Source organism: Syngnathoides biaculeatus, chromosome 6, assembly GCF_019802595.1.
Source record: "Syngnathoides biaculeatus isolate LvHL_M chromosome 6, ASM1980259v1, whole genome shotgun sequence".
NCBI classification, from domain to species: Eukaryota; Metazoa; Chordata; class Actinopteri; order Syngnathiformes; family Syngnathidae; genus Syngnathoides; species Syngnathoides biaculeatus.
This window is the reverse complement of record NC_084645.1, coordinates 3,615,733-3,631,620: the sequence shown is the minus strand read 5'-3', so window position 1 is coordinate 3,631,620 and position 15,888 is coordinate 3,615,733. Positions and strand designations below refer to the sequence as shown.

At 41.4% G+C, this 15,888-nt stretch overlaps 2 protein-coding genes across 8 annotated transcripts in view; one reads left to right on the top strand and one right to left on the bottom strand.

Annotated features, from left to right (window-relative positions):
• The window catches only part of cdk10 (cyclin dependent kinase 10), a 72,293-nt gene extending 70,110 nt beyond the window's left edge, over window positions 1-2,183 (top strand). Inside the window, exon 13 of one of the 3 annotated variants that reach the window (XM_061822394.1) lies at window positions 33-2,183. In XM_061822394.1, coding sequence (XP_061678378.1) covers window positions 33-45 — 13 coding nt within the window. In that variant the 3' untranslated portion in view covers window positions 46-2,183. The remainder of the gene's footprint in view (window positions 1-32) is intronic. The other 2 variants (XM_061822392.1, XM_061822393.1) reach the window with 2 other exon arrangements.
• The window catches only part of vps4a (vacuolar protein sorting 4 homolog A), a 160,112-nt gene that overhangs the window by 60,713 nt on the left and 83,511 nt on the right, over window positions 1-15,888 (bottom strand). Inside the window, exon 11 of one of the 5 annotated variants that reach the window (XM_061822387.1) lies at window positions 9,288-14,979. The exons of the other annotated variants lie outside the window; for them this stretch is intronic. Within the exon in view, the coding sequence (XP_061678371.1) occupies window positions 14,878-14,979 (102 nt within the window). The 3' untranslated portion in view covers window positions 9,288-14,877. Of the gene's footprint in view, window positions 1-9,287; window positions 14,980-15,888 lie in introns of those variants that run through there. 5 annotated transcript variants of the gene reach the window in all.

The following is a 15,888-nucleotide window of genomic DNA, read 5'->3' as shown; positions in this document are numbered from 1 at the left end:
TATTTTCAAGTTTTCTTTTTTGCTCTGTGCAGCTTGCGAACCTGAGCTGATGCCGACTTTCCCTCACCATCGTAACAAACTGGCCTCTTTTCATCCAGAGAGCCACTTAAAATGCAGTAAAGTGTGATCAAGCTCAAGACCTGAAACAAAGGGCATGGCTTTCTGATATAACACTCAAATGGTGATGTTTTGCTCACATTGCATAGACCTCACAGAAATGTCTCAGTTCTTCTAACGAAAATGAGGCAGAAATGGAATGTAAATATTTGGGTGGGAAAAAAAACAGTGCAACATAATCTTGGTTGGGCGGCACGGAGACGCAGCTGTGGAGCGTTGGCCTCATTGTTCTAAGGACCAGGGTTCAAATCACAGCCCACCTGTGTGGCGTTTGTATATTCTCCCTGTTCCAACGTGGGTTTTCTCCGGGCACTCTGGTTTCCTCCCATATCCCAAGAGCATGCATTGGAGACTCTAAATTGCCCCTAGATGTGATTGTGAGTGCGACTGTTGTCTGTCTCCATGTGCCCTGCGATTGGCTGGGAAGCAGGTCAGGGTGTATCCTGCCTCCTGCCCGATGACAACTGAGATTGGCTCCAGCACTCCCGTGACCCTTGTGAATATAAGTGGCTCAGAAAATGGATTGATGGATAATATTGGTTGTAACAACAAGATGTAATCCAAAAATGATTTTTTTAGTTACTGTACATTCCTCAGTCCATTCACCATACTCTTCTTGCACACACTATTCATACTGCTATCAAACAAACCACAGCAGATGCATTTCTAGCCACACCAGTATTATGTTGAATGAAATAGCTTGATTACAATTACTGTAAAATTAAATGTCATCTGATAAAATCTGATTAAATTTTTTTTGTTTTTGTTTTTTCCCACTAACTCTATTTGAATGTTGCCTTCCAGGTCATTTCATCCTCAGGGCATTGAATCAATCTTAACTAGACTGTTGTGGTTGTCTAAAGTTTGAAGATGTTTCACAACTCATCTTCATCAGTTCTTGACAGAAATTGCCTGCGTTGGTGTGGAAAAACGTTTGATGATTCAAGTTGAGGGCATGGCCCAAACCACCATTCAGTTATCAAAACAACAGTTATGATCACTTCACTTCTCTGAGAATATCTGAAAAGTGTACTCTTCAATTTAATCCCGCTGATGTAGTGAGTACAATAAGAATTGTCTTCAAAAGGTCTCCGTGGGTGTCTCTCAATTTATGGTTTATGTGTTCTTTGTTTATGTTCTACTGGGTCTCAGCACTGCCTTTGATCCAGCGTAGCGTGATCCAAGGGTCTATTGTAGGTCGAATTCTCTCTTACTTTACACATGCTTTGGGGCATCATCAGAAAACATCAGCTTCCACACTTAGGCAGATGATACGCAACTGTGTATCCTGGTCTCCATTGATGACACAGGGCCGATTAATACCCTTCTTATATTTTCTAGATCCGGGGTGCCCAGATATTTTTACCCCAAGATCTACTTTTGAAGCAGCCAGCCTCTCACCATCTACCGATGTTGGGGGAGGGCTCAACATCAATAAGTAAAATTTTAACATTAAAAAAAATTAGACAGAACGTTGACATCCCCCGCTCGAATTTTTTACGTTACAATTTATTTACAAACCAAACCAACAATGAACTATAAATTTGAAATGTCGCTTCCAACTTTGTTTTATTTTTTAAAAATCCTTTTTTTTATATTATGTTGCCTCCTATATTTAAAATACAGAATTAGCTTTTTGTGCACTGTATTGTCTGTGCTTTCATCCTCGATCAGGCTGTCATGGTGGAATTTTAACATCACACACCAGCTCATCCTGCATTTTGTACTTTGGCTTGAGACCAGACCTTTCTCACTTGAAAAAGAGAAAATCTCGTCCATTTTCACCACTTTTTGTTCTATTATTCACATACTCTGACATTCATGGCATCTTAAAGCAACAGTATTTCTTTATTTACTTTTGCTATTATTATGGTGAGTAAACATAAGCTGCATGTATCGTTTGTCTTTGCTCTACGTTGCCTAGTAATTATGAGCGTATCCCTTTAAGAGTGGAGGTGGACGGTATCAAGTAAATGAGGCAGTGTGTGGCGGATGGAGCACCAGGTCGTTGGTAGAGAAAGTTGTGTGCACTGCTGAAATGTTCATTAAACATCACCTGAAAGAACCCAGTGACTTCTTTCCATTTTTTACAGTACGTATGTGAATTGTGCCATTAGATGGAGCAGCCAGTCATCCCTCACTCATTGAATGACATTGCAAAATGCCACAAACTGAATAGCTGTAGGTTATACTTTCAATTTGCGTTGAATTTATTTTTTGCGCGCAACGCAGAATATCTGTAAGCAGAGACCACATCAGCAGTGCGCAATTGCGTACGCATGCAGTTTAGTGGGAACATTGGCTTTTTTTTTTTTTTTTTTTGGCAGACCGTCACACGATTGACAAAAACTGCCTTGCGATCTACACTTTGAGCACCCCTGCTTTAGACATTAATTTATGAATGGCAGTGAATTTCCTACAGCTCAAAGAGAACAAAAACAGGTATTAGCCCTCTATTCAGACACCAGGAGAGAGAAACTTTGACCATAACTACAAGAGTTTAGACCCTCAGAATGTGGGTTAACTCTTGTTTCATTTATGAGTGAGTGCCACATCAGAATCATCTTTTTCCAAGTATGTAAAAAAAAAAAAAAAAACAAGGAATTGGTCCCTGCTTCTTGGAGCCGGTCGAGTACCACAACAGAAAGTAAAACATAATTTCTAAAATAGTCCATTAAGGTTTGTTAAATGGCGGCATGGTGTACGATTGGTTAGAGCATCTCCCTCACAATTCTGAGGGCTCAAGTTCAAATCCTCGCCCCGCCTGTGTGGCGTTTGCATCTTCTTCTCGTCACTGTGTGGGTTTTCTCCACATTTCAAAAACATGCATTAATTGAAGACTCCAAATTACCCATAGGTGTGAATGAGTGCTTAAATGGTTGTTTCTATGTACCTGGTGATTGGGTAGTAAACAGCTCAGGGTGTACCCTACCTCTTGCCGGAAGATCGCTAGGATAGGCTCCAGCACTCCGACGACCCTTGTGAAGGTATGTGGCTCGGAAAATAGATGGATGGATCGTTTATACATTAAGATATGGATATTTGTTTGAGACTTTCATTTAGTGTCAAAATTTCAAAAAGAGAAGTGGACCCTATTTTCTTAAATTCGGCACTTTATTTGAACACGTAACCTTATCCTAATATTTAGCTATTGTTATCTTCGTTTTCTTCTGTAAGTCATTCGAGGTGCCTGAGGATGATCCTCAGAAGCTCTAGACTCGCATGTAGGAGGCTGCGTAGTTTTCCGAAGGAGAATCCCAGTTTGCGGTGGTATCAGGCAGACTGGAGCACAGGGCACCAAAACCAGAGGTGCTTGGCCAATTCAACTTCCTCCCTGCAGAGACGGCAACGATCATCATTGCACCGTCAAATGTTGCCAGGGAGGGATGGTGGTACCGGAACCGGATAAGATCGATGAGGTCTTTCTTGAACAACTGGGACTCTTCCTCCAAATTAGGTCGGGAGGAGGTGAGGGAAAGGATACTACAGGGGTGCATGGATGGAGAGGGTTTGCAACTCCTGTGGATGATCGCTAAGCGTGCTTGGGCATCGAGTGGAGTGATTGGTTGGGGAAGGGATGAACCGAGTTTGGCCTGCTCGTCTGCAAGGTCATTGCCCGGGAGGTTGCAATGGCCTAGGACCCATATTAATCTTTTTGGTGGGAGGGAAGGCCACAGGATTGTGAGTTGATGGAAAGGTCTAAGGCATTGGTGTTGTCGAGGGACTGAAGGAGGGACTTGCAGTCTGTGATGATGGAGGCTGAGGACCAGTTGTCATTCTGTCTGAGCCAGGTGATGGCCACGTTCAGTGCAGCCTTTTTGGCCTGAAAAGAGGGGCCAAAGGTCCTGGTGGGTGTGTGCCAGCAGTGGATCAAGGAGTCGTCTCTGAAGACTGTCTCTGTTCTCCGCACCGTTAAGGGTGGAGCCATCAGTGAAAACAAACAGGTCTGTTGGGCTGTGTGCCGCAAGCGTTTCCATAGCTGCAGCCAGTTGTTGGGAGGGGGATTCAAATTCCAGGATGGGCATGAAATGGATGGGAGGAGGAGGAGGCAGGGGCCATGGAATATTGGAGTTATTTGCAGTTTCCACGTTCGCCGGGGTGAGGTTGGATAGGATAGGGGTGGTGAAACTTCTCCAGTCGTTTTAGACGTTTTGGCAGGTGCGTCTGGTATGGTACCCTTTTGTCATCGTCATGGGGAAGGTTGGACCAGTCAGGTACGTTAATTACAAATGTTGCATGAAGCATCTTCTGCACAAGAGGTTGACATAGAACCAGCAGATGCTGAATCTTCATCTTTAGTACATTCCAAAAACTGCCAGAATGATGAAGTGCCTGCTCATGAGAAAAGAACACATATCTTTCCAACAGCAGAGAGGATACTGCAACATGTATTTCAACCTCAGGTGGACTCAAGATGCTCATATTGAAAGACCAAATAAGCATTCAGTGCAAATGTTATGATGGAAACATACAGTATTTATACACAATGTAAGCATAGAGTTTAATAAAAACACTATGATTTTAGTTCTCCTGGTGCCAGGTGCACCCTCGGTCAAAGTGCAATGAACAACTTTGTGGTCATCTCGTCGGACTTAAGACCGCATGTCTTGGATACTCGGGTGAAGAGAAGGCCGGAGCTGTAAACTGATCACCACCTGGAGGTCAGTGGGCTCAAATGGTGTTAGCCCAAACTTATTGTGAGGGTCTGTTTGCGACGGCTGGTAGATTCCCCTGTCAGAAGGAATTTCAACTCTCACCGCCGGAAGAACTTTGCTCACATTCCAGGGGAGGCGGGGGACAATGACGATGTTCCATGCCTCCATTGCTGAGGCGGCCGACCACAGTTGTGGCCGTAAAGTGGTCAGTGTTTGTCGTGGCGGCAACCCCCGAACACGTTGGTTGACACCAACAGTGAGGGATGCTGTAAAGCTGAAGCTATTGGGCATTTTTGGCCTGAGGGACTCTCGAGGCAGCTGATACAGTGCCTTGCAAAAGTATTTGGCCCCTTGAACTTTTCAAACGTTCGCCACAATTCAGGCTTCAAACATAAAGATATATATATATATATATATATATATATATTTTTTTTTTTTGGGTGTGTGTCAAGAATCAACAATAAGTGGGACACAATCGTGAAGTGGAATGAAATTTATTGGATTTTTTTCTGCTCTTTTAACAAATAAAAACCTGGGGCGTGCAATGTTATTTGCCCCCTTGCATTAATACTTTGTAGCGCCACCTTTTGCTGCAATTAGAGCTGCAAGTCGCTTGGGGTATGTCTCTATCAGTTTTGCACATCGAGAGAGACTGAAATTATTGCCCATTTTTCCTTGCAAAACAGCTCGAGTTCAGTGAGGTTGGATGCAGAGCATTTGTGAACAGCAGTTTTCAGCTCTGTCCACAGATTCTTGATTGGATTCATGCCTGGACTTTGACTTGGCCCTTTTAACACCTGGCTCCGTTTATTTGTGAACCATTCCATTGTAGATTTCCTTTAGGTTTTGGATCATTGTCCTGTTGGAAGATAAATCCCCGTCCGTGTCTCAGGTCTTTTGCAAACTCCAACAGGTTTTCTTCCAGTATGGTCCTGTATTTAGTTCCATTCATCTTCCAATCAATTTTAACCATCTTCCCTGTCCCTGCTGAAGAAAAGCAGGCCCAACCCATGAGGCTGCCACCACCATGTTTGACAGTGGGGATGGTGTGTTCAGGGTGATGAGCTGTGTTGTTTTTACGCCAAACATATCGTTTTGCATTGTGGCCAAAAAGTTCGATTTTGGTTTCATCTGACCAGAGCACCTTCTTCTACATGTTTGGTGTGTCTATCAGGTGGGTTGTGGCAAACTTTAAACGAGACTTTTTATGGATATGATTGAGAAATGACTTTCTTCTTGCCGCTCTTCCTTCAAGGACATATTTGTGCAGTGTATGAATGGTCTTCATGATGTTCTCTCCACTTTAAACACTGAGACTACCAAAGAGCAGATGCATTTATACAGAGACTTGATTACACACAGGTAGATTCTATTTATCATCATCAGTCAACAATGGACCATTCAGAGATCCTCATTGAACTTCTGGAGTGAGTTTTTCAGTTTTTTATTTGTCAAAAAAAGCATAAAATATCCAATAAATTTCATTCCACTTTACAATTGTGTCCCACTTCTTGTTGATTCTTGACAAAAAAATAAAAATTTTATATCTTTATGTGTGATGTATGAAAAAGTTCAAGGCGGACGAATACTTTCACAAGGCACTGTAGGTACCGGCTGGTCAAACGAAATGCTGCAGCATACAGTATTGCGGGAAGACACATTAATACACATGATTAGTCCCTGGTGCGACATCGACCAATGAGAACACATGTGGATTTATCTTGTGAACGCCGCTTCATTGAACTCCCACCCAGCAACTTCCGTTCCACCCTTTCCCTTGACTCTTCCTTTCCGTCATTTTCTATGCTGTTGACTGTCTGTGCGATAACTTCTCATGTTCACAATGCTGCCAAAGCACTGTGCTGATCCGAAAGCCTCATCCAGAGCATCCAAGAAGAGGAAGATAATGACGATCAGTAAAAAAATAAAACTTTTGGATATGATCAAAAATGGCTGAAGTTACATTTTTGTGGCATGCCTATATGGCATGAATGAATCCACAGTCTGCTACATAAAATCTGTAAAACCATTTTAATAACTTTTAATAAGGGAGCGAAATGTCTGGTCACTGCGGAATATGTTTGAATGGAAGATGTGTTATTAGCTTTGTGAACAGCGGATTGCGGAAAAACAGCCCGGTGACGATGATGAAGTGGATGTAATAATGTAAAGAATAATACAAAATTATGTTCATTTACCTTAAAAATAAGCATTCAAAATGTACATAATGTAAAGAATAATACATAAGTATATTCATTTAACATTGGCGTTGTGGCAGAGGCAAGCACACAATTCCACAAAAATGATTAAATTCCACAAACTATAAATTCAAAACAAATAGTATTAATTTTCAATGTTTCGTGAAGTACCAATCCAAGGATGTTTGCCTTTGACGGCTTTTAAGAATCATGCGTAAATGTGCAAGGCAAACGTTATCAAAGTGAGCGATCGCCTGACTAGTTAACACATTTCCCGGATGATTTTTTTGAATAAATTCGGAAATGTCATGGAATTTCGTCACACTTTAATTCTGGCTGACAGAATAGTGGCTGCCTCCTCCTCAACGCCGCAAACTGCTCCTGCATTGTTGTGTGATGCATCACCTCCAGCTCCTTTTCATCGAAAGATCCTTGTGGTGCTCCTGAACCAACACTTCGATGTCGTCAGCCTTTCTCAGCGAATCAATTTCCTCAACTTGAGGTTCAACCTCCATTTTGAACCTCTCAAGTCGAGCAGCAGCAGAATGAAGCCACATGCATGCATGTATTTCATATTTCTTGACGATTTCTTGTTTTGATAAACAAAACAACAACTTATCATTTGCCATCAATTTCTTGGGGGCCATGGTGAAAAAAGATGAATAAATCGACAAAAAAAATTGTACACTACGTGTGAATGAGCGTCTGACAATAGATTCGGTGACGAAGATACAGGAAGTGTATAACGATTGACATGGCTCCTAGCCAATGTGATGCCAGGAAGATGCTCCGGCGGTAGCCAATTGGATAGCAGCTCTATCATCCTGCTTTCAAACCAAGATACAGTTCAGGATGTTGACATTCGGTGGAATCCAGCGCAATTTTTTCCTAACGTATCCTGAATTTTTCATAACGAGACAACAATTTTCTGGGGAGGCTTTTTGTAACGTGAATGTTTTGTTAGTCGATACTTGTAAGTAGAGCAGTATTTATAAGGTTTTGTAATTAAAGATTTAATTAAATACGGTAATTCCTCAAAATAATGCACAAATTTTACCAAAAATATTTTCCAAAAGTTAAAAGCGCATTATATTTAGGTTATGGATGAAAAATAAAAAAATACAATCACATTGTATAGTCGTATACAGGTACAGAGAGTGGTAAAAATATATATACATATACATTTCAATATGATATTCGATGTCTTTTGTTACACATTTATATTTTTTCGGTAATGTGCACCCCCAACCTGAGCTCTCAGCTCTCCTAAAGGGCACTTGCATTTTACGATCGTTAGCAGAGCATTTTTGTTGCGACTTCACCAGAGATCAAAAATGACTCCCTGTGAGTTTGTTTTAAATTAAACTAAGACATAAAATGTCGAATACAACGGATAGTTGTGGAGCTGCCTTTAAAAGAAATGTGTCATCACTCGTCCTGATGATGCTGCAAACCCGGAAGTTGCGGGGCAGTCCGAAACAACGATAGGTCAATGACTTCAAGTGGGTATCAAAACAACGTGAGCTCAAACTACGTAGTACGACCGTCATGGGCACATAAGAAAAAAATTGGAGATCGCACACTATTAAAATGCTCGCTTTTTAAAAAATTTGCCAATTACACTCCTTTCTACGTAGTTTGAGCTCACATTTAGATACCCACCTGACGCCATAATGAAACTGATACAGATTGGAGCCGTGGAGGGCGAGAGGCTACGCTGCGCAACCCAAAACCTTGGGATTAAAAAAATGTTTCCTCACAAACACCATGGATGGCACAAAGGATGACATGCGTTGGGAGCAAGATGGGATGTTCATGATCTAATGCAAGAGGCACTGGAACTGGACCAAGTCATCAATGATGAGTTCCACAGCAATACATCAAAGGAAGCTACTATGGCTCATTTTCAGATTGGAGATGAGTCAGATGCTTCTTTTGAAGGCTTGGCCATTAATGTGTAATACAGTGGATAAACTGCATTATGCACAAATATTTAATGCAAAAAATGTTTAAGTTAAACAGTGTAAAGTAGTTTATATTATTAAGACTTTAGTATGTGTTATCAACAGTATTAAGTGTCAATCTCCATGTGCCCTTTGATTGGCTGGCAACCAGTTCAGGGTGTACCCTGCCTCATGCCTGTTGATAGCTGGGATAGGGTCCAGCCCTCCTGCGACTCTCGTGAGGATAAGCGGCTCAGAAAATTAATGAATAAAGTATTATATAATGGGGAATAAAGCTTATAGCCCTCCCTTTTCACTTAAATGTGACTAAAATGAAGTTTGTGTCTTGTTCCAGACAACATTGAACAGACAACTGAAATGTTATTTTTTATTGATGCACCTTAAAATAATAGTAATGTTCACAACGACTTGTTTAATGGGACCCTACAATGACAATTAATGAAAACAATTCACGGTTACTCTCATTGCAAACATAGTTTATCACTTCAACCTTGAGATATCTAAGTTCTAGTTCATGTGAGGGCTCACTCTCCAGTCAATTTATAATAGCTAACAAAGGGATACAAAGTTGAAATAGACCATCAATCTTTTAGAGCTTATGTGACTCTAAGCCTTCTCCAAGAGGAGAAACTTGAGGATCCACTATGACTCATCAATTAAACTATTCTGTAGTAATAATTGAGAGCTTAAATACTGTTATGTTGAAGGAGGTGTATGTAATGTGTGGACCAAATGATCAGCAGAAACTGCTACAATAACTTTTTGTTTGTGCAGCTCCTTTGAAAAAAAAAGAAAAAACATTTATGAGAAAAATGTCAGTGCAACAACATCAACAAATAGGCCGTGAGAAGAAAAGATGTAATCAATGCATTAACAAAGTACTGCTTGAATAGTATGTGACATGAAATGTGCAATGTAAAGTTTTTGAATGGTTAGTAACAGGTTTTACACACGTGGGCAAAATTGTTGGCGTTCATCAGTTAATGAAAAAAAAAAATACAGCGGTCACAGAAATAACTTAATCTAATAGTCAATGAAAAGAAACTGATGAAAAACGGAATTTCTTTTTGAATTGTAGTTAATTATTTAAAAAAAACACTCATGAAAAAGCCCTGGGCAAAAATGATGTTACCGGGAGAAAGAATTATTCCATAAGGACATGTTCAAACAAGGTATGTCCTCTCACGACCATTACAGGTGTCTTCAAACTTGTCAATCAGCTGGTCTATTTTAAAGCGTGACAACTGACAATCACTAGTGACACGGTGTGCACCACACTAAACATGGATCAGAGGAGGCAAAGTACTGCATTGTCTCAGGAGAAAATGAAGAAAATTATAGACAAATGCGTTAAAGGGAAATTCCAGTGGTTTGCATTAACAATGTATCCAATAGGTCATGTCATATGTACTGTACCTTGACAATGTGATGTTAATCCTCTCCCATTTAATGGTGTTTTGAGAAGATTTTTATCAGCAACTACGAATTTTCATGGGCGCCGTCATTTTGGTGAGCCACATGAGCTACGTGCGCGGATGTGACGCAATAGCCGCGGCAACAAAGGCTCGCTTATGTTGGGAAACAATTGTGGCCAGCGCTGATTTCTCGGATTTATCCTCATCTGATGAAGAAATAGCAGTATTGGTTGATCAGGAAGACAGAGGAATACGTCCATACAGATTTGAACCTCTGGCTGTAAATAATGTTGAATATTGGAATGGTTCTTTGGACGAGAATGACGCGGAGTCTGAGTAGCAAGCTCTGGCAAGCGACCGGCCGCTGTGAATGCTTGCCAAAGGTCGCGAGTGGCCCCGCCGCCGACGCTTGGTCGTCAGACGCTGCGTCGTTCCGTCCGAAGAACTATCAACCAAATATGCATACTTATGGCCCACCCCAGCCCCCGGTTCAGCACCTGTACATTGGGGTTCACCGTGGAGGATGAGAGGGTACTTTCCCTCCACCTTCGGGTGGGTGGACGGGTCTGGACTGCTGCTTATGCCTATACACCAAACAGGCGTTCAGAGTTTCCAACCTTTTTGTCCTTAGAGGGGGTGCAAGAGAGTGTTCTCATTGGGGATTCCATAATTTCACTTGGAAACTGGGCAAAAACAGTGAGACCTGGAAGGGCGTTTTTGGGAGGAACGGCCACCCTGATCAGAACCTTAGTGGCGGTCTGTTATTGAACTTCTGTGCTCATCACACATTGTCCATAATGAACACTATTTCAAGAACGAGTGTGTCAATTTGTGCACTTGGCACCAGGACATCCAGGCCAAAGTTGGATTATCGACTTTGTGGTTGTTTAATCAGATTTGCAGTCACGTTTTAGACACTCGGTTGAAGAGAGGGGCGTCAGTGTCAACTGATTACCATGTGGTGGTGTTTTGGCTTCAATGGTGGGGAAGAAAATGGCCTGACCTGGCAGGCCCAAACGTTTTGTGATGATCTGCTGTGAATGTCTTGGAGAATTCCCCATCAAAAAGAGTCCCTCCTACGGCAAAAGAAGAAGCTGAAGTAGGAGTTCCTCAGGCATCTGATGGGTATCACTTGGTCAAGCGGAACACATTTGTGGAGGTCACTGAGGCTAAAACTTGGACGTGGGAAGAATTTTCTGAAGTTGTGGAGAAAGATTTCCAGACGGCTTTGAGGAAATTCTGGTCCTTCATACAACGTTTCAGGGAGGGGGAAGCAGTACATCAATAACACTGTGTAGTGGAGATCGGACACTGCTGACCTCGACTTAGGCTGTTACGAGTAAGTGGGGAAAATACGTTGAAGCCCTCCTCAATTGTACCAACATGCCTTCCCATTAGGAAGCAGAGTCTGGGATCTGTGAGGCATGCTCTCCTGTCTTTGGGGTTGAGGTCCCCGAGGCAGTCAAAAAGCTCCCTGGTTCCATGGGCCTGAGGGTGGATGAGATTCGCCTGGATTTCTGAAAGGCTATGGATATTGTGGGGCTGCCTTGGTTAACATGCCTCTGCAACATTGCATGGACATCGGTTACAGTGTCTTTGCATTGGCAGATTGGGGTGAAGGTCCCCCTATGTGTGTTCCAACTACAGGGGAATCACACTTCTAAGCCTCTCTGGTAAGGTCTATTCAGGGGTACTCGAGAGGAAGGTCTCTCGGGAAGTCGAATCTCAGATTCAGGAGGAGAAATGTGGAAAATGTGAAAAAAAGAAGATTGACCACTGTGGGCTTTTCTTTCATTAACAGAGGTATTTTCAAAAAATTTCTTCCACATGTACATTTTACCATCAGAGGCGGACTTTGCTGTATAGGCTTTTTCGTATCAATTAGTATTTAAAGTATCAACCAGTAACAGTAAAACACCTGATGCACATAGCAATAATCAAGGCAGCATTGATATATAAATGTCCTTCATCAAATAGCGAAATAATATGACGTACACTAAGACAGGCATTAAATAAAATTTTTTGAGTGTTTGTCATTCTTCAATGCAAATTGAACCAAAATAGCAACTGAATGTACAATCTTTCACTTAAAGGAGGAGTTTGTCCAAAATTTCTATGTACAATAAACATTATTAGTATTACCATATTTTCACGGCTACAAGGCGCACTTACATCTCTTGAATTTCCTCCAAAACGGACAGGCCGCCTTATAATCGGGAGCGCCTTATACTTGATCTGTTGTCCAAAATTTGTAACCGACTGGAAGAATTCCTGCTGACATGTTAGTTATATAAAGGAAAAGCAGACCTGTGAGAGGACAGCATGTGGAAGTTACAGTAGAAAGTGTGGTTGCGACGAGGACGCTAAAGGCTCGCCCCCCAGAAGATACACAATCCAGTATGTGTTTTGTGCTAAACAACATAGCTTTGGCTAAGGTCCTCCAAAAATGGAACCAACAAAGAGCTAAGCTTACAAAGAGCAAACAATCACCGTGAATAAACAAGCCCAGCTAATGAATGAGCTTGCTGTTATACTGGGAGATTACAAGGCAAGGTGGCCCAAGTTGGAAGAACACGAGCAATGGATTAATGACAAATGGCGAACACAACGTCATTAAGAGGCAGCCGGTAAGTGCTGTTACAATTTTGAAAGGATTGTGGATGTTTGTGCTCACGTGTGTTTCCACTTGAGGAAGTAGGAAAATGAGCTTTTCCAAGTCGCAAAGACCAAGCTGAACTTCCGTGGAAACAAGATGAGGTGGCCCAAGTTGGAAGAACAAGACGAGCAATGGATTAATTAACAAAGAACAAACAATCGCCATGAAAGAAAAACAACAAAGCAACTTCATTCGCTGGACATTGACGTGAACAGGGTAAGCAAAGTGAAGTTGCGAGTGGTGTGGGATATACCATATATGCAGTGAGTTCGGTTGTACTTAATTAGCATATTTAATAATGTAGCTATACTATAAAGCGATACTATCTTAAAGCATCCGGTAGCATGTATGCACGCTATTTAAAAAGGCACCCGGAGGAAAATTTGAGTTCGGTTGTACTTTAATGAAGTATTTAACATTGTTAACAGTGAACTTTGTTTTACTTTAAGTATTTAAAAAGCGTGCATACACACTACCGTATGGTTTCAGCTAGTATCTCTATACAGCTATACTGTATAGCTAGATAGTTAGATACTTAAATAAAGTACAACTGAACTCCCGATTTACACTGTTAAGTATGTCAGTAAAGTACGTACCACTGAACTCCTATCCGGTACCTTTTTAAATAGCGTGCATGGATCCTCCCATGTGCTCTAAACTAATGTTGCTATATAGCTATATCCTTTGCGGTGCTAAACGTGGATGTAAATAACATTTGAAGTGATTGTTTTGTGTCAATTATTTTTTCGCTTATCATTTTCTTGTCTGTCTGTTGTCTGTTGTCTGCTCACAAAAATAAAGGTGCAATTGTGCCTCACTGTCTCGCGAGCGCCACCTTGCCTGCGCCTAATAATACGGTGCACCTTGTATGTGTGTTAAATACTGGAATTGCACCTGCATCTGAGGATGCGCCTTTTAATACGGTGTGCCTTATAGCCGTGAAAATACAGCGCATATGTTTTGGACATTAATTGAAAAAAAAAATGAAAATAAAGAGCATTTTTGAAAGCCACGCAATATCTGGATATGTGCCAGCTTTCACAACCAGATCTGGAAGAAAGATCCTTGACCATGCCCCGTGACATCACCGGGGCTAAGCATTCCAGACCATTCTTTCGAGCTCGACCAAGATGCCAGCATGTTGTGCCCCAGACTGTAACAACAATGAGAAAACGCACGAAAATTTGTCGTTCTTTAAACTCCTATGGGGAAATTTAATTATTATTATTATTAATATAAGTATGAATAGCATTTTTGTTTTGTTTGTTTGCAATTTTTTTTTACAAAAAATCGGCCACAAAATGCCAGATGTTGGACGTTCTCTGTTCAGGAAACCCGTATCCACAAGCAATGGGGTCAGAACAGGAAGCACTGTAGACGTGGCAAACGCTGATTGTTTTCCAGCCGGGGGTCAATGGAATGTCCGAGCGAAAGAAGAATTTCGATAATAGTTTCCAATTTAGAGATGTTTCTAGGCAAAATCTGTGGATAACTTTTCCATTAAAAGAAACAGTGAACCCTCATCTACAAACTTTAATGTGTGCTCCCATTCCCATTTTTTTCAACAAAGTCCTCCTTTAAATCATATCTCGACAAATCAGAGTGTGTTGTTTGCAGAGGCCGCTTTTTAAGGGGTGCATTATCTAAAATAGATAGTTTGACCAAATTTTCTGTTGCAGCATTTGGTCAGTACTCTCCAAGGATTAAAAACAAGTAGACTGGATGATTCTATGGGTTGAAAAGCCTTGTCACTGTTCTTTCTCTTTTGAAATCCACGAGGGGCAATTGACCAAGTGCAGGAAGGAGATTAAAGGCTATTGAGGATTGTATGGAGGGGTTCGGTAGGGGGTGGGGCTGCAGTGGATCATTCACTCAGCCCTCCATCCCAAAGTCCTCTGTGAACTTCTGGACCTTTAGCAGATCTTCACTGTTGACGGTTGGACGAGTTGTGGAAAGGGAACGCAGCATGTCTGACTGCAAGTGGAAAAAAAAAAGGAAAACATCACTTGTGACAAATTCTTCCGATTCAGAAACCCATCATGAGCCCATGTGGCAGCCCGTGAGGTGTTAAAAGGAAAGGTGATGAAACTCAATGGCAAACATTCCCCGTGAAAGTGTACATTGCAATTTCAATGGTTTTAATGTGATAGGTCTATATTTATTGCCCACCAAAACCTCGTGAACCCGGGGGGGAGAAAATCATAAATAAGCATGTCCATATGAGACACAGGGATCAAAACCTGGGAAAAAAAGTTGCATCTTATAGCCTGGAAATCACAATATATTCTGACAATAGATGAAAAAATATATCATTTGCATAATGAATAGAATAAGGTGTAGGTGGCGTAAGGAGCCAATAAGGTGGCTCTTGCACTGATTGCTGATGTGTGTGCAAAGCTTGCTTCTGGTACAGTGCAGATAGTTTTTTTCCCCTGCCCTACTTGCTTTGCCTCTGTTGACATTTTTTTTTAGCTGAAAAGTCCGTTTTTCATAAATACAAATATTAAAAGCAGCAATTCCTGGATACTTTTAAACCTGTGGGACTGTATTTTTCTTTATAGTGGCTAATCAGTTGTTTCATCATTACATGAACAAGGACCCCAAACATTAATAGTTGGTGATGGAGCCGTCAAGGATGTGGAACACTTTTAAAGTAAGAGGAACACAAAAGTACTATGTTTTACTCATGACACGTTTACCTCTGAAAAAATCCTGGAGATCACTGATCAGTATCCAACTGTAAAATCTGTCATTATACACAGAGGGGGCCTGTATTTTCTTAAGGAGCAATCAGAGGTACTGAAGTGACATTTCATTGATCTAACAAAAGTTCAATGTTTGGATGCTGAGGTTTTTATAAGTGGACCGCTCCTATTTGTATGA